At 33.3% G+C, this 20060-nt stretch overlaps 5 protein-coding genes across 5 annotated transcripts; 1 reads left to right on the top strand and 4 right to left on the bottom strand.

Annotated features, from left to right (window-relative positions):
* Positions 1 to 2755: 2755 nt before the first annotated feature.
* Positions 2756 to 7854, bottom strand: LOC106642414 (kynurenine aminotransferase-like). The gene is made up of 7 exons (XM_089588918.1): positions 7850 to 7854; positions 7093 to 7225; positions 6363 to 6599; positions 5609 to 5852; positions 5354 to 5520; positions 4926 to 5261; positions 2756 to 2944 (listed from the first exon to the last, which is right to left on the bottom strand). The coding sequence occupies exons 1-7, from the start codon at positions 7852 to 7854 to the stop codon at positions 2756 to 2758; spliced, it is 1311 nt and encodes a 436-aa protein (XP_089445044.1).
* A 1024-nt stretch (positions 7855 to 8878) lies between these two features.
* Positions 8879 to 10371, bottom strand: LOC106642413 (speckle-type POZ protein-like). Its single transcript, XM_014357190.2, has 2 exons — positions 10192 to 10371; positions 8879 to 10115 (listed from the first exon to the last, which is right to left on the bottom strand). The coding sequence occupies exons 1-2, from the start codon at positions 10327 to 10329 to the stop codon at positions 9246 to 9248; spliced, it is 1008 nt and encodes a 335-aa protein (XP_014212676.2). The 5' UTR covers positions 10330 to 10371; the 3' UTR covers positions 8879 to 9245.
* An 848-nt stretch (positions 10372 to 11219) lies between these two features.
* LOC106642420 (kynurenine aminotransferase-like) lies at positions 11220 to 15577 on the bottom strand. The gene is made up of 8 exons (XM_089588679.1): positions 14267 to 15577; positions 13805 to 13863; positions 13586 to 13718; positions 12934 to 13170; positions 12180 to 12423; positions 11925 to 12091; positions 11495 to 11830; positions 11220 to 11323 (listed from the first exon to the last, which is right to left on the bottom strand). Exons 1-8 carry the CDS (start codon positions 14312 to 14314, stop codon positions 11261 to 11263), a joined length of 1287 nt encoding a protein of 428 aa, XP_089444805.1. The 5' UTR covers positions 14315 to 15577; the 3' UTR covers positions 11220 to 11260.
* Positions 15578 to 16590: 1013 nt separating this feature from the next.
* Positions 16591 to 18942, top strand: LOC106642419 (speckle-type POZ protein B-like). Its single transcript, XM_014357195.2, has 2 exons — positions 16591 to 16650; positions 16724 to 18942. The coding sequence occupies exon 2, from the start codon at positions 16729 to 16731 to the stop codon at positions 17338 to 17340; it is 612 nt and encodes a 203-aa protein (XP_014212681.1). The 5' UTR covers positions 16591 to 16650; positions 16724 to 16728; the 3' UTR covers positions 17341 to 18942.
* Positions 17662 to 19488, bottom strand: LOC106642417 (uncharacterized). The gene is made up of 2 exons (XM_014357194.2): positions 19317 to 19488; positions 17662 to 19199 (listed from the first exon to the last, which is right to left on the bottom strand). The coding sequence occupies exons 1-2, from the start codon at positions 19374 to 19376 to the stop codon at positions 17871 to 17873; spliced, it is 1389 nt and encodes a 462-aa protein (XP_014212680.2). The 5' UTR covers positions 19377 to 19488; the 3' UTR covers positions 17662 to 17870.
* Between the last annotated feature and the right edge of the window lie 572 nt (positions 19489 to 20060).

The raw sequence follows: 20060 nt of genomic DNA, 5'->3' as shown, positions 1-20060 counted from the left end.
TATACGTATATATATATAACTCATAATTAATAAATGTCTTAATAAACTTACTATGATTTTTATCACCCATTTTTATCTTCAAGTTTACGTTGGTCTTAGATCCGCTCGCTGACATTATCGGAATGGTAATTCAATGAAGACAAGTACATCGTCCGTCCTAATTATGACCTTACATCTATTCATTGACTGACATCTTAAACCCTGTTGTTGAGTACCTGGACATCATCTACAAGGACAACATCGGCTTGGGCAGCATATACTTACAAAAACCTTTTCCACGAATTGCCGTGAGTATTTCTGAGAAAATTTTTTTTTTATTTCTATAGTGATACTAAAATATATTTTCTCTTTAAAAATTAAATTAATAAAGCTATTTTGCAATGAGAATTGATGTAAATCATTTAATCGACTTTCAATAGCTTATTTTCTAAAAAATATGTTACTGGAGAATTTAAAAATAATCTTATTAAATAGTTCGGATCTATAGATTTATGTATACATATTCAATACAAATTAAACTTTTTTTTTTTTTTTTTTTTTAAATTACTTAAGAAATAAGTAGTTAATGTATCAGAAACAGCAGCGAGTGCAAAGTATCAAAAATTGAAGATTTCAATAGATTTCAACTGTCTACTGTGTTTCTCGAGTTATTCGAGTCTTCCTCAGGAAATTAACTTAAAAAAAGTAACTAATAACGGTATTACTCGAGAACAGTCTTGTAATTTCCATGTATACGTGTCAAAAATACAATCTTGGAGCGTTATTTAGGTCATCCTCGCGCGTGCATTGTGATGATGCCGTTGTTTTTTGAGTTCGCTTTAGAAGTCATTAAGTACAACCTTTAAAAACTTATTGCTTTAGGAGGACGTATTGAGTGTAATTTAATAGCTACCAAGCTTTATGAAGTATTTTAGACTTGGAATAAATATTAACACTGACCTCATAGGCCAAAACATCAAATTATGTGCATTCCGGCACTATACAATTGCCGAATAGAAAATGGCTACTATACAATTTAAATGCGCTAAATGCGGACTCAACTTTTGTTTACTCACAATGTCCGTTATAATCCATTAAAAAGGTTATCAATGGCAACCAAGGTCAATGAGGAAATCCACGACGCAGTTCTCTCGGGTGATGTTGCTAGAGTTTGCAAAGTCCTGGATAGGTAATTTTTTTTTTTTTTTTTTTTTTTTGAGCCACAGATGCGTTGAAATTACAAAATCACACTTTTTTCGACTCTTTAGAGATCCAGGCTGCGCAAACGATTGGAATCTCAACTTAACAACGCCTCTGAACTTAGTTTACCATTACGTCAATGAACGCAACCCTGTACAGGCCGATGACAGATTGCCGATAATGAAACTGCTTGTCGACTATGGAGCAAATGTGAAAGCGCGAAGTAGAGGCGCACACTATTACGAGGTGGCACAGACAGCACTGCACCTGGCGGTGAAAAAACAACAGGTAACACGTATAAAAAACAGTTCGTCACATTTTTCGTTTCATATTTAAATTCGTATGAAGGTCAATGGAGTTAAATTTCTTCTGGAGAACAAAGCTGACCCAAACATAAAGGATGACACGTATAGAACAGCATTGTTTTTCGCGACAAATATTCATCACGAACGGATTATTCAATTGTTGCTACACCACAAAGCAGACCCAAACATTGATGATTATCATTATTGGACCCCGCTAATTCATGCCGTTAGAAATCAGGATTTCGATTCTGCCAAAAAACACTTCAGATCCGGGTGAGATGTCCCCAAACCTTCGATAAATTGTACCATTATTGATTTTTAGCTCTACGATCTCACGTTGAATAATTTCTGTTTCCTCAAGTGCATAGAGCAGTAATATCAACAGATTCATCCTAGACATGTGTATCAACTCGGGCCATCAGGAAGAGTCATTTGTCGATTTCATACTACAACTAGCGCCGGAATTCGACAATCGCGGAAATTTTTCCATCGAAAATCTACTATGTTGCGCGGAATCGATGGACCATCAAAAGCTCCACCAGAATAAAGGGAAATGCTCTCTAGTCGAGTTATTACCCGAATATGTCATCGGCTCCTCTATTGGTATGCGGGGTTGCTCAAATTTGCATGTAGCCGTTCGACACGGAAATAAGAGTGCGGTTGAAGATCTCCTGCTGAAAGGGGCTTGCGTCAATGTAAAAAATACGTTTGGCGATACCCCTTTGCACTCGTTGTTGAAGGAAATAAGCTTTGGAGAGCAGTGCAACAAGATAGCCAGGCTGCTTATTGAATATGGTAATTAAGGTTTTTACACTAACTCCATCGATTCTAAAATATGTATTTTTTTCTTGTGTGTTTAATTAAACATAAATTCTTACTCGAATTGCAGAATCTGAATTTAAAAATCACTATAGTGAAAAAATTAAAGAAAAAAAATTTGTCACTCTCAATAAGCGTTTATTTTTGAATACAATAAACATTTAGTCACATCTATCAAATGTTACGTTTTAAAGAAATTGTTTATTTAATTTAAATTAATATTAAAATAAATATCTATTTCATTCAAATGAATATTTTTGGTTCAATGTTGTATTACAATAGACATTTATTTGGATTGATAAAATTTTTTTTTTTAAGGCTTGCATCCTTCTCGTGAGTTGCAAAAAGTATTTAATAATATTAATTGGACAATGAAAAAGAAAAAGATGATAATAATTTTTACAGGAGCAAATTTGTGTGCTTGCAACAATGTGGATGAAACTCCGTTTTATCTAGCTGTGGAAAAAGGCAATGTCAAATTGGTAAACTTCATGCTGGCAAAAATCACCGACGTCGATGAGAAAACACTCGAAAACGTCGGCAAAGCTCTTCCCATTTTGAATGTCCAAAAGAATGAACATCAGCTGCACGAACTCATCGTTGCTAGCGATTTGGGTTCCGAGCAAGTGGTTGATCGTTTGCTGGAAATGTACAAATTGAACGAGTCAAGCAAAAATTGTTGCCAAGACGTCAACAAAGCTCTGTACGCAGCTGTTGAGTCGAGAAAATTCAGTATCGTCAAAATGCTCCTGGAGGCTGGTTTTCGAGCCGACAGGTTTTTCATTTACTCACCAAAGTATCAATAACTCATTTTAATTATTTTTTTTCATCGACAGGCGCTTCACCTCTGACATACCCCGGATTTTTATTCAACACCTGTGGCGAATCACTTGAAGATGTCGTGCTTATTCTGGGAGTTCAACGATAGCGCGACGATTAATCAAGCAATAGTCGACGCCCTCCACGAATACGTGAAATTATTGGTTGACAATAAATTTATGTACCTGTTAATTTTCTACTACGCAATTAATTGGCGGTCCGATAAATTGAATGCAGACTTGATACCAGCAAAAGGTCTTTTTAAATTGCACCATGGGCTGTCAAAAATTCTCTTTGATTGTAACGAGAAGCTGGACGAGTTGAAAAAAGTGAGAGCAGGCCATCTATCTCTCTTTGATATTGTTACGATACCACTGGACTCGCTCGTCAAGTTATTGAACAACGAGAATCAATTTAATGTTGGTAAAAATATCTGCTCAATCTTGGATAAGAAATCAAAACTCGATTATTACGAATATTTCCTGGAAAATCGTATTGAATTGGCAATGGAGAAAAGACAGAGTTTGGATACAGCTAAAGATGTTTTAAACGAAACTCTTCTAAGTGTATTAAAGAGAACGCATTTTACAAGTCTGCCTGATGAAATTGTGTGGAACATTTTTAATTATCTTAATATTAGAGATTTTAAAAAATTTTCGTACAATTTTGTCCGTTAGATATAAATAAAACTTGTATAACACTAGTTCTGAATGTTTTTGTGACATTTTTCTATGTATCATGTCAGAAAGTTTGTGTATAATTAATTTAAAAAACATTAAAACTCCGATTGTAGAAAGTTACACCATACTTTACTTTTCATTAAAATTCTTACCAAGAAAACCATTAAAAATTACCATCCATAATGAATTTGTTTCCACTATAAAACTATCAAAAATATTTGTACATGCATACAAATAAAAGTCAAATTTTATGGTAAAAAAAAATAAAATAAAATTTGTGTAAATAAAAACAAAAAAAATATAAGGTAATAAAATACAAAATTTCTACTTCTACAATAATTATTTATAACAGTTACTAAAAAATAATACAATGTTACTGGTGCTAATAATATATAAAATGTTGTGAGCAAATTAATAAATAAATAGTTCATACATAAGGGTGTTCTTGAAAAAAATAATATGAAATAATTTTTTCAATCACAAATAATAATAATAATGTAGGGCAACGATATTCTCACACTGAAAAAAAATTTCGTAAATCTACATAAACGTTTACTTGAATGCAAACAAAAAATAGTTATTTGAATAAAATAAATATTTAGTTAAATCTATTAAATATTAAATTATTAAGAAATCATTTCTTCAATTGAAATTAATATTATTTAATGTAAAAAAATATTTATTTTACTCAAATAAATTTTTTTTATATTAAAATAAACGTTTATTTGCATTAATCAATTTTATATGAATATTGCACGTATAAAAAACATTCTTTGTATAAATACCGTACCATATGCATACTATTAAAAATAGACTACAAATTAGTTACATTTAAAAAAAAACTATTTTAGACTCCATTACCATCTTTGCTTGTAACACAAAATTTCCTACGGAAGAAACTTTTTAAGCACTTGTAATTGTTTAGCTGCGCTTGTAAGAGTTGGTAATGACTGCAATTAAAAACAATATTTTTTCATACATATAATGTTACAAAATGGTTGATGTCATTAAAAAATATAACTCTAGACAAATGTATTATGCTAATACACTAGTTTAGATCCAAAGTTTTATTGATGGAATATATAATGTACCCGTAAATAAAATGAAATAAAAGACAACTCACCTTTTGGAAGCAGAAGCGCATACTATCTTTTCCCAGCTCACTATGTTCCGAATTGTAAAAATAAATCATTGGGGATCCTAATACTCCAGTAACATTGGTAAACCAAATGTACTGGCTAATGTTTTTGGTGAAATCAAAGCTAAAGTCTTTCAATACTGGCAATTTAACGACCAAACAATCTCCGGCATCTGGAAAGTAAGGAATCATTCCTGCCTCTTCAAAAGCATTTGTTATCATGTCTCTTTTAGTCTGCAAATTTCTGGTATTGTTGTAAAAAAATGAATTGGGCGTGCCAAGATTTTTCAACTCATTTTCCAGTACATGGGCTACGGCGTCCTTTAAAATAAAAAAAATAAAAAACGAGAAGGTTTAGTTAAAAAAAAAAAATAAAAAAAAATAAAATGTGTGAAAACCAATAGTAATTAAACCTGTTGCATAGCCGGAGCACAAATCAACATTGTGGTGTGCACTGTGGATATTTCGCTAATCAGATGTTCTGGTCCATATGCCCAGCCGATCCTCCATCCGGACAAAACGAGTGACTTACTTGCAGAACCGACGGTAACAGTCCGATCCAACATTCCCGGCAGAGAAGCTGGAAAAATACGCATATTTTTATTTTATGCCCCATAAATACAGGGGAGGAGGTAAAGTATGTACATAGTCACTAAGTCAAACTTTACCAAAATTGACGAATTTTTCTGAGCCATAAACTGTCCAACCGAAAACTTCGTCAGCTACAACGTAGACATCGTATTTTTTTACTAAATTAGCTATAAACTCTAACTCTTCGAGAGTGAATACTTTGCCGGTAGGATTGTGCGGATTGTTCACAATAATTCCTCTTGTTTTGTTGTTAAATGCCTTTTCCAAATCCGTCCGGTTCAAAAACCAGTCTTTGCCACTTATTTTTTCCTTAGTATTAGGCTAGAAAGAACACAACTTTTAGCCACCCATATTGAAATTATAATTATTATTATTTTGCGGATTGACAAATTGGGGCACAAATACTTTATCAATTACTTAAAAATAAATTATTTTCTTAAAAGCAAGATGCCCTATTCATGGTGAAAAATTTATTTAAGTAGTATTCACAAGATAGTGCTTCATTAAATTTTTTAAGCAAAAATGATGTATATAAATTCAAAAGAAAAAATGATTCAGTGGAACTAAGTAATTAAAAAAGTATTTTAATATTTTACTAAAAATACCTTACAATTAACTTTAACAACTTAATGTATTGCACTTAAAGAAGAAAAACTATAGTTCAGCAAAAAAATGCACTTAATAATTTTCTTTTTAAGAGTTTAAAAATTTATTATAAAAATTGTGACCAAGTTGTATAATACACCACAAAAAATATTAAAGTTATTATTATATTTTTTGTTGCTATTGTTATAGTTAATATTATTATCATTTGAAATATATTTTACTTACCAATTTCATATTAACATACTTAAGAACACCTCCAACAAGTTCAACCATACTCTTAAAACCGGGCCAAAATGGATCTATGATGATCCATTCATCACCTGGTGAAGTTAAGTATTGGAAAGTAGAAAATAAGGCTCCACTTGCGCCAACAGAAATAAAAATATTCTTATCAAATTCCAAATCACGATTTAGGCGTTTTGAATACAAAGCCGAGACAGCTTTTAATAGCCTCTCATCACCCTGAAAAAAAAACAGTGCCATCATTTATAGAAAGCCTTCTTACACTCTTGTTTATTAATATTGGAAAAAAATTTTTTTATTCTTTGTTATTCTATTTTTGTACTCGTGTATATGCATTCAGTAATCATCGTAAATCTGTTCGTTCCTTCTGTTTGCATATCAAGTTTTTGTTTATCGTTTGAGAGTTTAAATTTTATTATTTACATTTTTATGTAAGCAGTGTGCGAACGAAACTGATAATCATAAAACAAATAATAAAAACCCGATTCCATCAATATTGTGTAAGGAAATGTTGAGAAACAAATAGTATGATGACACGTATGTACACAACTTGCACGCGCATATTGAAATTCATGTGACTCTACTAAATTTACAGATTTGTCAGGAAAAGAAAGGAATTTAATTTTTCTATATGCTGCATGAAAAGATAGATTTTAAAATCAGTTGAATAATTTTTTGAAAAAATGTATTTGTAAATATGCTTTCCACTAACTTTTGATGGAATGTACTGGTTCAGCACAGCGATCTTCGACGCATTTATCAAAGCATTGAACACATACTCTGGAATGTTGTCATCAGTTTTATCTTGTTCCAAATCCACGTGAATCAGACGATTCAACTGTTCTCTTCACAGTCAACACATCAAAAGTCTTAACTTTTTAATATTTTTTCAAATTTAATATAAAAATAATTTATCGAACGCTTCACTTACAGATCGAGTTGTAAGTTGCTACTACTGGATGAAGCCGATATTTTTGTAACTGCAATCGCCTAAAATGTAAGTTATACGGTTATTAGCTGTTGGACATTTTTCTACTTCGGACTTGTGGAATTACGGTTATTACATTTAAAAAAAAAAAAAAAAAAAAAAAAAACGGGAACTTCCCTGGTGCGCATCGGTCCAGGGCTATTATAACAAACATCCCAGTGATTCCCCTGGAGGAGATGCGCGCCAGTGGCAAAGTCTATACTATTATTACAAAAAGTAATAGAAATTATTTATTAAAAGTTTTTATGAAATAAAAAAATTTAATAATAATAATAATAATAGTTTTGTGGCTTATTTTTACACATAATTGTACTTACCAATAAAATGATCGTGAAGAAGAAAATTTTTTTTGCAAGATTCATCCTTTTTTATTTAACAGTATAAATACACTTTCCTATAAATGTATAAATACACACTTAAGGAATCGAAGGATAATGTATTTTTGTGGCGAGGTTTAATTTAGAAACTCTATAAACTTTACGACATAGTTATAAAAAACTGATTTTAATAAAATTATATACAATATACTTGTATTTACTCCTATATATTGGATGTACAGCTAACTATTGGTGATGGTACTTGCTTATCATGATCTAATGTTATAACTTGAAATTTGATTTTTAATGCGTCTTAAGGTAGCTTCGTCAATGGAGTTGTTATGTTTACTTCTCCGAGACCAAAGCGTGACTGTAACTACGTACCTCTTAAATTTGTTGATAACACTCATAAGCCCTTGATTAGTGTTTGCTTTTTTATTATACGTTGTGTCCTTGGGTTATTTGGAATTGGTTTTTAAACCTCATGATGATAAAGTAACTAAAGATGATTTAGTCTTCAAAATTTTTTTGGAAAACTTTAAGCCTGGCTCAATTGAAATTTTTTAAAATGTTTATTTAAATAATGGCTAAAATTAACGAATCTAACTCAAAAATATGTGGATTCAATAAGATTTTATTATTATTTTATTTTACATGAAAAAGCACTACATATCAATACATTTTAGATATTCGAGAGTAAAAAAACTTTGAATGTATTTTACTGGCTGTTTAGAGTTAAGGATTTTTTTTGTACAAAGAGTTGTAAAATTATAGTTTTTTATAACATCTGTCACACAGAAAAACTTTAGAATATTTATAATAAAAATAATATTATTTGGTAAAAATGTGTCTTTTGCAGCTACATATATTTATCGGAACAAAATAAATGGTATCGTAATTTTTAGAAGAATTTCTGCAAGAAATAAAATAATACGATGCCCCTTTTTAGGTAGTGGATTAAGGCCCATTTTAAAGATGGCTGATAAATAAAGTGTAGCATGTTCAAATAATTTTTTTTTTGAATTTTCAGTAATATTTAATTACATGTTGTCATGTATTGGTACGTATTTACTATAAATTTACTAATTTTTAAACGATCTTTGACACGTTCGCACAAAAAATAGTTCTTAATAAATCACTGCACGTTAAACATTATTAGAAATTAGTAAAAAAATAAGTTATAAAAAGTATGATTTTAGTAAATACAAAAAAATTATGTGTATTTTTATTAAATTTGTCTCTATTGTTAACAATACATGTATCTCAATATGCAGTATTTAAAATAAATTTTTAAACTTCTAAGGTATCCCTCGTATGTATGGGATTAATTTCTTTGTCATCTGATAGTCAACAATCCATATTTATATCATTAGATGTTTTAAAATAATGTCAAAAAACTTCTTGTCCCTGTTAAAAAATAACCGCGTGATTTTTATGAATCGCATGGTGAGTTTAGACGAAACCACGGGGTTCACCGCATGGTTTTTAAATATATAGACTAAGAAAAAAATTGATTAGAGATTTGTATAAATTTTTGGAATTCGGAGTGGCCGGTATCCTTCAATCGGTAACGCATTCAACGTTTCTCACTTGTTTTGTGATCTCTGCTCTCAACAGATCATCCGGACGCTCAGCTATAAACGACAACGTCCTGGCTTTCAACATCGGGGCGCTGTACTTGTCGGCCAAAAATAAATACCCAAAGACATTTTCATCCCTCACCTTGTCGCAGAGTTTCAGCTCGCACAGCCGCTTCAGGTCCACCAAACCGTACTTGTCAGCAGCAACGAACAGTTTGTCCAACCTCCGGCTGTTGGCGTCGAATTTGCTCGAGTAAACAAACTCCAGAAGATCTTTCAAAGTCATCCGGTCGATGTCGTCGATTTCGACGCAACCGTCCCGGCTCTCTTTCATCCCGTGCTTGAACATGGCGTCGAACACAGGACTACGGACCGCGAGAACGCACTTGTGGGCCAAATACTCACCCCCGTCGTACGATTTCAGGATCACGTCGCTGTAAGTGCGGTCCCCGTACAGTTGATCAAAGTTGCACGAGATTTTGTCGGCCCTACCGTTCGATTTTTCGGGGTTCTTGAAGTTGCCTCTCACTTCGCCGGCCCACCTTACCCAACAGGTGATCACGAGAACGTCGCTCTTGAGCAGCGGCAGGAGCTCCTTGCGCTCGATTATCCTGGAGACGCCGGACACGTAGTCTTCCGAAAAATCGTACGTAAATACTTTCGAGGTTTTAACAATCGTGCCAGCTTTATCCTGGAGAGTAAACTGGAATTGCGCTATGGTGACGTTTTTCGGATCTCCGCAGTGAGACTGCAGGAAAATGGATACCCAGCCCTCGTTGTCTTTGTTGTAACCAATTGGATACAGCTGCAATCCCCACTGTACGTCGCTGTGTTTTGAATCTGTGAAAGGCTGAATAGAAAAAAAAAATTGCGTTAGAGATTAAAAGTATATTTCAGAACTACATTGTCAAAGCGTTTGAGTATACCATAGTCGCAACGCTGTCTTTCAATTTTTTGCCCAGATAGCTGAAATTTTTTATCTTCCATTTGAAATTCACGTGGTGGATGTGTACGTTGGTCTCGTAAACGATTTCTCCTTCGTGGCAACTATTTTTCGTGTCCATGATGAACCAAACACTTGGGTTATTCCAACACAGCTCAGTGGTTTTGAGGCGACTGGCGGTGTTATCAGGCTGATGGGTAATTAGTGAAAGTTGGTGTGATTCAGCGTTAAGTGTTGACACATTCTCTTTGGCAAACGTATTTAAAAATGAAACGAAAAGTTATAGTTTAAAGGTGCTTGAAGTTAACTTATCTCAAATCTGAGCTGGCAGACTGTTGATCACCCATTAAAATTTATTTCACAATTTTTTGAAGTTATTAGTATGCATACGACTCGGTAACTCGTTATATATTTAGCTATTCAAACTCGGTGGAGGTAGAGCTCCCTTGTACAAAATTTTAGATATCTGTTATTTTATTTGTGTATGTAGTGGAATAGCCCAAATCGAATCTTAAGCCATAACATGATAATAATGCAGAAAAACAAGATATCACAAAACTATACACATTAAAATGTTTAATACAATGAAATACGTGGATTCTCAATATATCTATGTATGTAATTTTAAGTTCAAATTTTTTTCTTTATAGTACATGACGTTATGAATAAAATGAGTCTGGTTCAAAGGGCGTGCCTCAAAAAAAAGTGCGATAGTGCATAAAAGATTTACAACAATCCAACGTAACACCTTCAATCCCACATTTATTAGTCTCCGAAATCACGAAACTTTTAACTATACGAGACAAAAGCTTCACTAATCGTCAGCTCCACCAACAAGTTCTATGAATAAATAATATCAATTAACATCAAAAATGTGATGGAATAATAACATGAATAGTTTTTTTTTTTTTTTTTTTTTTTTTTTTTTCACAAAGGAAAGGAGAAAAAGTCGACTAAAGTATATGTAAATACATTTATTAAAATTCATTTAATTTTTTTTTTATTCTTTTCATCTACTCAATATTTACCGTTAATTGTTACACAAAATTATCCTATAAAAAAAAGTTTCTCAGTATTTGTAATCTTTCAGCCGCACTTTGGAGAGTTGGTAATGACTGCAATTGAAAACAATATTGATTGATTAATAAATCATCATAAAATGTCTGATGTTTTTAAAATTTATAACTTTAGATGAATATAATGCGCCAATACAAACGGTGTACGTTAAATTTTATTAATTAAAAATATCAAGTAAGAAAATGATTTTAAAAAATACAATAACTGACCTTTTGGAAGCAAAAGCGCATATTGTCTTTTCCCAGCTCGCTGTGTTCCGGGCCGTAAAAATAATTCATCGGAAATCCTAATACTCCAGTAACATTGGTAAACCAAATGTACTGGCTGATGTTTTTTGGAAAATCAAAGCTAAAATTTTTCAATACTGGCAATTTAACGACCAAACAATCTCCGGAATCTGGAAAGTAAGGAATCATTCCTGCCTCTTCAAAAGCATTTGTTATCATGTCTCTTTTAGTCTGCAAATTTCTGGTATTGTTGTAAAAAAATGAATTGGGCGTGCCAAGATTTTTCAACTCATTTTCCAGTACATGGGCCACGGCGTCCTTTAAAATAAAAAAAATAAAAGACGAGAAGGTTTAGTTAAAAAAAAAAAAAAAAAAATTAAATAAAATGTGTGAAAACCAATAGTAATTAAACCTGTTGCATAGCCGGAGCACAAATCAACATTGTGGTGTGCACCGTGGATATTTCGCTAATCAGATGTTCTGGTCCATATGCCCAGCCGATCCTCCATCCGGACAAAACGAGTGACTTACTTGCAGAACCGACGGTAACAGTCCGATCCAACATTCCCGGCAGAGAAGCTGGAAAAATACGCATTTTTTTATTTTATGCCCCATAAATACAGGGGAGGAGGTAAAGTATGTACATAGTCACTAAGTCAAACTTTACCAAAATTGACGAATTTTTCTGAGCCATAAACTGTCCATTCAAAAACTTCGTCAGCTACGACATAGACATCGTATTTTTTTACTAAATTAGCTATAAACTCTAACTCTTCGAGAGTGAATACTTTGCCGGTAGGATTGTGCGGATTGTTCACAATAATTCCTCTTGTTTTGTTGTTAAATGCCTTTTCCAAATCCGTCCGGTTCAAAAACCAGTCTTTGCCACTTATTTTTTCCTTAGTATTAGGCTAGAAAGAACACAACTTTTAGCCACCCATATTAAAATTGTTATTATTATTATTATTATTATTAATTATTATTTTTATTTTTAATATTAATATGCAAACTTGGGTGCGGATACTTTAACGATTTTCTCTATGTATAATTTTTTTTCTCAGGTCACACATTAATTGTTGTGAAAAATTTTTTGGAAATAATTTTTTTAATACAATTCTTAAAAAAATTTTAGCCAAAAGAAATAATGCTTTACAATCGGAAATAAAAAACAACTGTAAACAAAAAAATACTTTTATTTAAATAAGTACTTAAATATTTAGTTAAAAACACTTTGCAAAAAATCCTGATAAATGTAACGTATTAAATATTTGTGTAAGAAAAATAGTTTTCCTTGGTCTTGTATTTATAGTGTGTATGTGAATAGTGATAACCAAAAAATAGATTCCTCGTTATTACAATAATTTTATTTATTATTATTATTATTATAATTATTATTATTATTAAAAATATACTTCACTCACCAATTTTAAATTAACATATTTAGGAACACCTCCAATGAGTTCAACCATACTCTTGAACTTAGGCCAAAATGGATCTATGATAATCCACTCATCACCTGGTGAAGTTAAGTATTGGAAAGTAGAAAATAAGGCTCCACTTGCGCCAACAGAAATAAAAATATTCTTATCAAATTCCAAATCACGATTTAGGCGTTTTGAATACAAAGCCGAGACAGCTTTTAATAGCCTCTCATCACCCTGAAAAAAGTGTCATTTTTTTCAACTGTAGGTTGTAATATTCAATACAATTTTTTATTGCTCTTACTAAAATAGTCTCGAAAATCGTTTAAGGAGATGCTGAGATAAAAAAAAGGGTAATTGTATGTATGCAAGCAAGCATATATACACGTGCAGGCGTGCCTTTATGAAAAGATTTGTGAGTCACAGAAAATATAATAATTCATATATTTATTACCAAGTTTTTTTTTCACGATGGGGTCATAATGAAAATTAAAAAACAATCCTAATAATTTGGTAATTATCATTTTAATCCTATTTTTTATTTTTTCATAGTCGCAGTGTAAGAAATTTGCTGGATTTTAATTTGAATTAATAATTTTAATAAATAATTTTACAATGAAACAAATTTTCTAGTGACATTTTTTTTACAAACCTTTGATGGAATGTACTGGTTCAGCACAGCGATCTTCGACGCATTTATCAAAGCATTGAACACATACTCTGGAATATAGTCGTCAGTTTTGTCTTGTCCAAGATCAGCGTGGACCAAACGTTTCAATTTTTCTCTTCACAGTCAACACATCAAAAGTCTTAACTTTTTAATATTTTATCAAATTTAATATAAAAATAATTTATCGAACACTTCACTTACAAATCGAGTTGTAAGTTGCTACTACCGGATGAAGCCGATATTTTTGTAACTGCAATCGCCTAAAATGTAAGTTATACGGTTATTAGCTGTTGGAAATTTTTCTACTTCGGACTTGTGGAATTATGGTTATTACATCTTCGATAAAAGAAAAAAAAAAAAAAAAAAAAAAAAAAAAAAAACAAAAAAAAAAAACGGGACTTCCCCTGGTGCGCATCAGTCCAGGGCTATTATAACAAACATTCCAGTGATTCCCCTGGAGGAGATGCGCGCCAGTGGCAAAGTCTATACTATTATTACAAAAAGTTATAAAAAATATTCGTTAAGAATTTCTATGAAAAAAAAAAGTTAATAATAATAATAATAATAATAATAATAATAATAATAATAATAATAATAATGATGATGATAATAATAATAATAATAATAGTTTTGAGGCTTATTTTTATACATAATTGTACTTACCAGTAAAATAATTAATGTAACGAAGAAATTTTTTTTCACGAGATTCATGATGTAACAGTACAAAAATACACGAACGCTACGGATAATTTATTTTTATGGCGATGTTTTATTTAAAAACACTTGAAGTTTCGTTACATATTAAAAACAAAGATGATTTAAAAAAAACTAAGTGTACTAAACTTTTATGACATTTACACATAAACGCGATGTGCAGCTAAATGTTAGCTGTACTTGCTCGCTCAAATCGAAATGTCTAACTTGAAATTTGACTTTTAACGTCTCACCACGTGCTCTTATCAATGGAGTTGTTATGTTCACTTCTCCGAAACCAAAGCCTTAGTGTAACCATCACGTATGTCTTTAATTTGTCGATAACACTCGTCAGCCCTTGATCAGTGCTGGCTTTACCACATACAGTGCCCTTAGGCAATATTTAAGTTTATCAAGTTCTTTTAAGATAAATTAACTTAAGATGTTTTTTCTTAGTTACGTGTTGTATACACGTATTTTAAGATACATTAAAACCTAGTCTTGCAAAACTCTCTTATGTTACCTTCTTTTTAGTTAAAACATTTTTCTCTCGACTCTTTGGGATTTCAAAAGCAGTGCACATAATATAGACTTGGGGTCGCCTGTATAACGCCGGCACTGTCCTTGATAACTCAGTATTCAGCTACTAAAATGATACACAAAGAGACGTCTGGTACATCGAGTAAAATTTGATTAAAAGTAACAACAGTGTATTATTCTAGTTTTCAATTAAACTCTCCACTTTGATGATAACAAATAAGCACTTGATCTTATCGGAGCCTCTTATTTAGGTGTAGATTCTTCACGAGAAAAAGTTTAGTTCTTTTGTTTTCGCACGTACATGTGCCAAAAAATTATTCAAAACTATTGTAATGCAAGCGTAAGATGTTTCAGAATCATACGGATTTGGATTAATACATTTTTTCATTACTCAGTGTGTCCTCATCAAATTCATCACCATACGATTGTAACTATATACACCACCAACCATTCACTGCAGTTCTTACGTAACATCCTATATAATATGATTATCAGTATACAAATAAGAATAAACTTAAAGACGTTGCGTACTGATAAAATTGTTTAGTCGTTTTGGAACTTCCTACTTATTATTTATGATTTCCGGGTGAAAGTTGACACATGATCACTGAATAAAAGTTGTATCGGAAGCTTGAAAATATTTGAGCGGAATTTAAAAACTTGCGGCAGTTGCGATAAGTATAGGTTCAACACATCAACGTGATTTCCTGCACTTCCATCTTCGACTGCCACAATACTATGCTTTGGTTGTCCCGAGCAATGAGCGCGTAAGAAAGACCAAAAATAACTCGTCAATCGACCAACGTAACGCAAACAATAGATTAAGAATACATAAAAAATGTCACGCATTTCCGTATAAATCGGAGATTGTGCTTGATAAGAAATAAACTTATCTACTGGACAAGGTCGTACAGTAAAATACGGTTAAAAATTCATGGAACAAGAATATAAGAGTTACTTTATTTGTTATTATATCCAGCACACGTAGTTGAGTCTCAAATGAAAGCACAAAAAATCGATACGTATATACCATTGAGCGTGAACGATAGCGATTTAATCGAATTCAATTATCTCAACTTAAACAAAATAGCAGTATTGTTTTTTTGGTTAAACATTTGGACCATTTGTTACGGCCCAACAGTCCTTAACAAAAATTTTCATTTCCGGAGGCGAGGGCGCTCATATATACCATTTCAACCGTATGGGCACAAAATGGCACTTTTCACCCTCGATAAGAAAATAATATAGTAAGGTTTTGTACTTGCTAGGGCATAATGTTTACCAGGGCAGTAACCGGGCCCGAAGGAGATAAGTGTATACATACATATATATTTATGCTTACTTTATGGTTGAGTATACACTACGAGCTGCGAATCTTGTTTATTCCTATCGAGGGCATACAAAAATTTTCAAATAAAAAACTGGCCGAGGTGTAACGACGTTAAGTTATGATGAAAACTACCAACTCTTAAATCTCGAAAGCTTTCAGATTTTTAACAACTAGTTGTACTTATTGATTTTTTTACGTAAGTATCGTAAATTTTGACATTGAAACGCGTATATATCTAGCCTTTATTTTGTCCTGTAAGATTTTTACTCCAAGTACATCTATCTTGATGAATACAACTGATAAAAAAAATAAATCTTGAAATAAAAACAATAGTTTTATATTCCACTTGGTGCATTATCAAAGATAAGATGTTATTATAAAATCAAGTGCGAGGGAAGCAATCAAGTATATAATCCACTTCGCAAGTACATCGTGTGCGTAAAATCTATTGGCATTGCTCTATTTTTTTATTTATTATTTCAAGGTAAGTAGCGGTACTCCTTTTCGAAAACTTATTTCGTTGAACGATTTCATCCCAATAATTGTCTTGATCTCAGAGCAGATGCTCAAAAGTTTCAGCAAATCCCTCGACAAGTTATCCGCCGATTTCGGGCAGATCAAAGCCAAACAAGAATCCACGGACGTGGTCTTCCACTCGCTCGGAGAAAAAATCCCGGCCCACTCGGCGATCTTGGACGAGCGGTGTCCCTACCTGCTGAGGGGCGTCAAACGGGCCTCGAGGAAGTGGAAGAAGCGCAGCCACCAGAAACCGTACGTCGTCAAGTCCCTCGGGAGCGCCGAAGTCGAGGGTCTCCTGCACCACTTGCTCACGTACGTGTACACGGGAAAGGTGAGCGGCATCCACCTGGTGGCCCACCGCCTCCTGGCAGTGGCTCGCGAGGATTGCTGCGACCTGCCCGAGTTGAGGAGCATATGCGGAAAGGCGCTCTGCGAGAACGTCGTACCCCAAAATTGCGTTCCCATGCTCATCATCGCCCACGAGAACAACTGCAGGGACCTCAGGATCAAGGCGATGGACGTTGTTGTGGGTAATATGGCGAGCGTCGTCGAGACCGATGAATTTGCACGGCTCTACGACTGCGGGGAGTTGTTCAAGGAGGTCATCCGCAAACTCGTTGGCGTTACGGACGCACGTGATGCGAGCGCGTATTGATTGTTTCCCTCTTATATCTCTATAATAGGTATTGAAAATCAGTTGCTGGATGTTTCATGAATATTTAATTATTGGAGTTTTTAATTTGTTCCGGCCTTCTCGTTGCTTGTTGTCAAAAAGGATATTTCATTTTTTTATTTTCAACAGCGCAATTACTCATCTCAAAAACGACTTTCAGTGTTGTCAGTTGGTACATGTCTTGAATAAAAGAAAATATCATGTGCTGAAATAATTACCAACAAAAACTATCAATGTTACTAGATGAACAAAAAAAGTTGTGAAGTATTGAAAGAAAGAAGTGATTATTTTCTTACAAAATATATATTTGACAAAACACGAGGAAAGGCTTGTCGTGATTTGACATTCAACAATTTTATACAACCAAAGTGTAAGACACAAAAGAAGTTTACCTTACAATATTTATAAGCATATGTACACATAATTCTAAGATAAATTTGACCAAATTGTGTTATTAAAAAAAATAAATTATCAATTGTATTTCTACAAAAGTAAAAAAAAATTGTATTGGCTTAAGATTTCTTGAAAAAACTCATGAGAGTAGTCTGTTTTTTGGCTTTATTATCCACTGGCTTTGCCTTGGGTGGTGGTTCTTGAACTGTCTCCTTCTCATCGTCTTCAACAGCTTCGTACACGTGTACTCTCTTTGTAACTAGATAACCTTCTTCGTCCAAGTAAGTTTTATCCACCAATTTTCTCACCATCCGTTTACCATTTTCTCGCTTTTCAGCAGGTGGTGATGGTGATCTCTTTTTAACTGGTTCTGGTGGTTCCTCTTCTATTTCCATGGGCTCCTCCTCTCGTTCGTTATCACTATTGTCAGAGTCATCTTCACTTGAATCCATTACAACGATTCGTTTTCGTTTTGATGCGTTACTTTTTTCTTGACTTCTCTGTCGCTTTTTACTTTTTGCATCACTTGCACTACTTTTACTTTTGGTTTTGGTATTAGTCTTGTTATCCGTTTTTGTCGCACTCTTAGATTTATCGTGGGATGATTGCTTCTTATCATCTTTGCCTTGGTGGCTTTTCTTATTTTCCTTTTCTTGAACTTGCTTTTGTTCCTCTTTAGTTTTGGTTACTTCTATCTTGTTATCTACACTTTCTGTGGTTTTCTTTTCTTTCTCATCGTTGCTTGAGGCTTTTTTAGATTCAGTAGACATTGGCTTGCTTGCCACTTTTCCAAAAAGATTACTAAATCCAGCTTGCTTCGAGTGAAGTGGCTTCTTAGATACCTTATCACTCTTTCCACCACTAGTTTTGACAGGAGGCGACACTTTTTTTGCTGCTGCTGCTGTTTGTGCTTCTGGTTTGGATTCTTCAACTTCCTTTTTTACCTCGGGTTTTTCTTTTTCCTTATCAGCTTTTTTCTCTTTGTTATTTTGAAAGAAACTAGTTTGCTTTGGTGCTGATTTGTCAGGAACTTTACTACTCACAGGCTTGCTTGTCACTTCTACTTTGTTCATACCCTTAGAAACATTCCCAATATATCGCAAGCCATCGATTTCATCGTCATCTCTGAGAAATTTTTCATCACATTTGATGGCACTGTAACGAAGATCCCCATCGCCAACAAGTGCTAGCAAGGAAATGTCTGGTAGGCACTTCTGTAAACTGTACAAGTGTTGACAATCAATTGTAACAAACTTCTTTTTTGCAGCATCCAAATTGGACTCCTGGACAACTTCAATGCGAATGGATCCATCTTTCAATCGGCCTATGAGCAGATAAGTAGCAACAATGTCACCTCGGCTCTGGTACTTTTCATAAAACTGTTTTAGTATGTCCTTGGCAACGTTAACGTGAATTTCCAATTCTTTGCTCAACCACTTGTAAGTAACCTAAACGATAATTAACAAATTAGATGGTGCAATAAAAATAATCAACATTTACATCAGCTTGAAATAAAATTTTTTCTTATTAACGAAATAGAGGTTAAGTACGAGTAAGCGTATTACCAGCTTATCATCGTCGTGGATGTACGATTTCAAGGTGCTCTCGTAATCACTCAGTGACATTTTTCTTCGGGAAATACACTCGATTATCGATCTTCAAGTAAACCAAAGCGAAAACAAAGTAATTTATATTTATTAGCAACTAACTCCACTTTTACGCAGAGCCTTCAGTTTGTGTTTACTTTCTACTTGCAGAAAACTAAATGCGCGCTAAAAATTAAAGTACTGCACGCGAGTGACATCTATCATGCGACAACGACAACGAAATAGCGGGAAATTTTAAATCTCGATATATGCACGGTGTACTCTTTTTTTTGACTCACTTCGGCTGCTTTATCGCCAACTGTCTTGTTCTGAATCCCTGAAGAATACAAATTCTTGTATTTAAAAAAAAAGGAACGTTCACTAACGTACAAACAGCGTTTTTCGAATTCAAAGGCTAATGTTTCGTTTAAAAATTAAATAGGTAGCTCTCTTGTTCATGCAATTCTAACGGAATCGTCCACAAAATTGCTCTCCCACGTGTTACTCTCGATACCGATTTCGGTCTATTCAAATCAATTTAAAATTGAAAACACTCGCGACCACCACACCTACTATTTTAACGATGAAGAAAAGAAACAAAACAAAAAACGAACACTAGAAAATTCCGTAAAATTCCAACGCGAGTCTGTATAGGTATTATTCGGTACAGCCAAACGTATACGCTCTCATCTTTCTCTCGCGCACCGAGAGATCGAATGACAG

The sequence above is a fragment of the Copidosoma floridanum genome, unplaced genomic scaffold (genome assembly GCF_036245765.1).
Source record: "Copidosoma floridanum isolate Cflo_tuat_1 unplaced genomic scaffold, Cflo_Japanese_pri ptg000007l, whole genome shotgun sequence".
NCBI classification, from domain to species: Eukaryota; Metazoa; Arthropoda; class Insecta; order Hymenoptera; family Encyrtidae; genus Copidosoma; species Copidosoma floridanum.
This window is presented reverse-complemented; position numbering and strand designations above follow the sequence as displayed.

Coding starts and splice junctions, on each gene's coding strand:
- LOC106642414 (XM_089588918.1), bottom strand. Junction 5,853..6,362: donor AGTATGTTAATATGAAATTG/GTAAGTAAAATA, acceptor TGTTCTTTCTAG/CCTAATACTAAGGAAAAAAT. Junction 5,262..5,353: donor GTGCTCCGGCTATGCAACAG/GTTTAATTACTA, acceptor TTTATTTTAAAG/GACGCCGTAGCCCATGTACT.
- LOC106642413 (XM_014357190.2), bottom strand. CDS start 10,329: ATGGACACGAAAAATAGTTGCCACGAAGGAGAAATCGTTTACGAGACC. Junction 10,116..10,191: donor AAGACAGCGTTGCGACTATG/GTATACTCAAAC, acceptor TTTTCTATTCAG/CCTTTCACAGATTCAAAACA.
- LOC106642420 (XM_089588679.1), bottom strand. CDS start 14,314: ATGAATCTCGTGAAAAAAAATTTCTTCGTTACATTAATTATTTTACTG. Junction 13,719..13,804: donor AGCAACTTACAACTCGATTT/GTAAGTGAAGTG, acceptor TTGACTGTGAAG/AGAAAAATTGAAACGTTTGG. Junction 13,171..13,585: donor ACCAGTACATTCCATCAAAG/GTTTGTAAAAAA, acceptor CACTTTTTTCAG/GGTGATGAGAGGCTATTAAA.
- LOC106642419 (XM_014357195.2), top strand. CDS start 16,729: ATGCTCAAAAGTTTCAGCAAATCCCTCGACAAGTTATCCGCCGATTTC.
- LOC106642417 (XM_014357194.2), bottom strand. CDS start 19,376: ATGTCACTGAGTGATTACGAGAGCACCTTGAAATCGTACATCCACGAC. Junction 19,200..19,316: donor TCCACGACGATGATAAGCTG/GTAATACGCTTA, acceptor ATTATCGTTTAG/GTTACTTACAAGTGGTTGAG.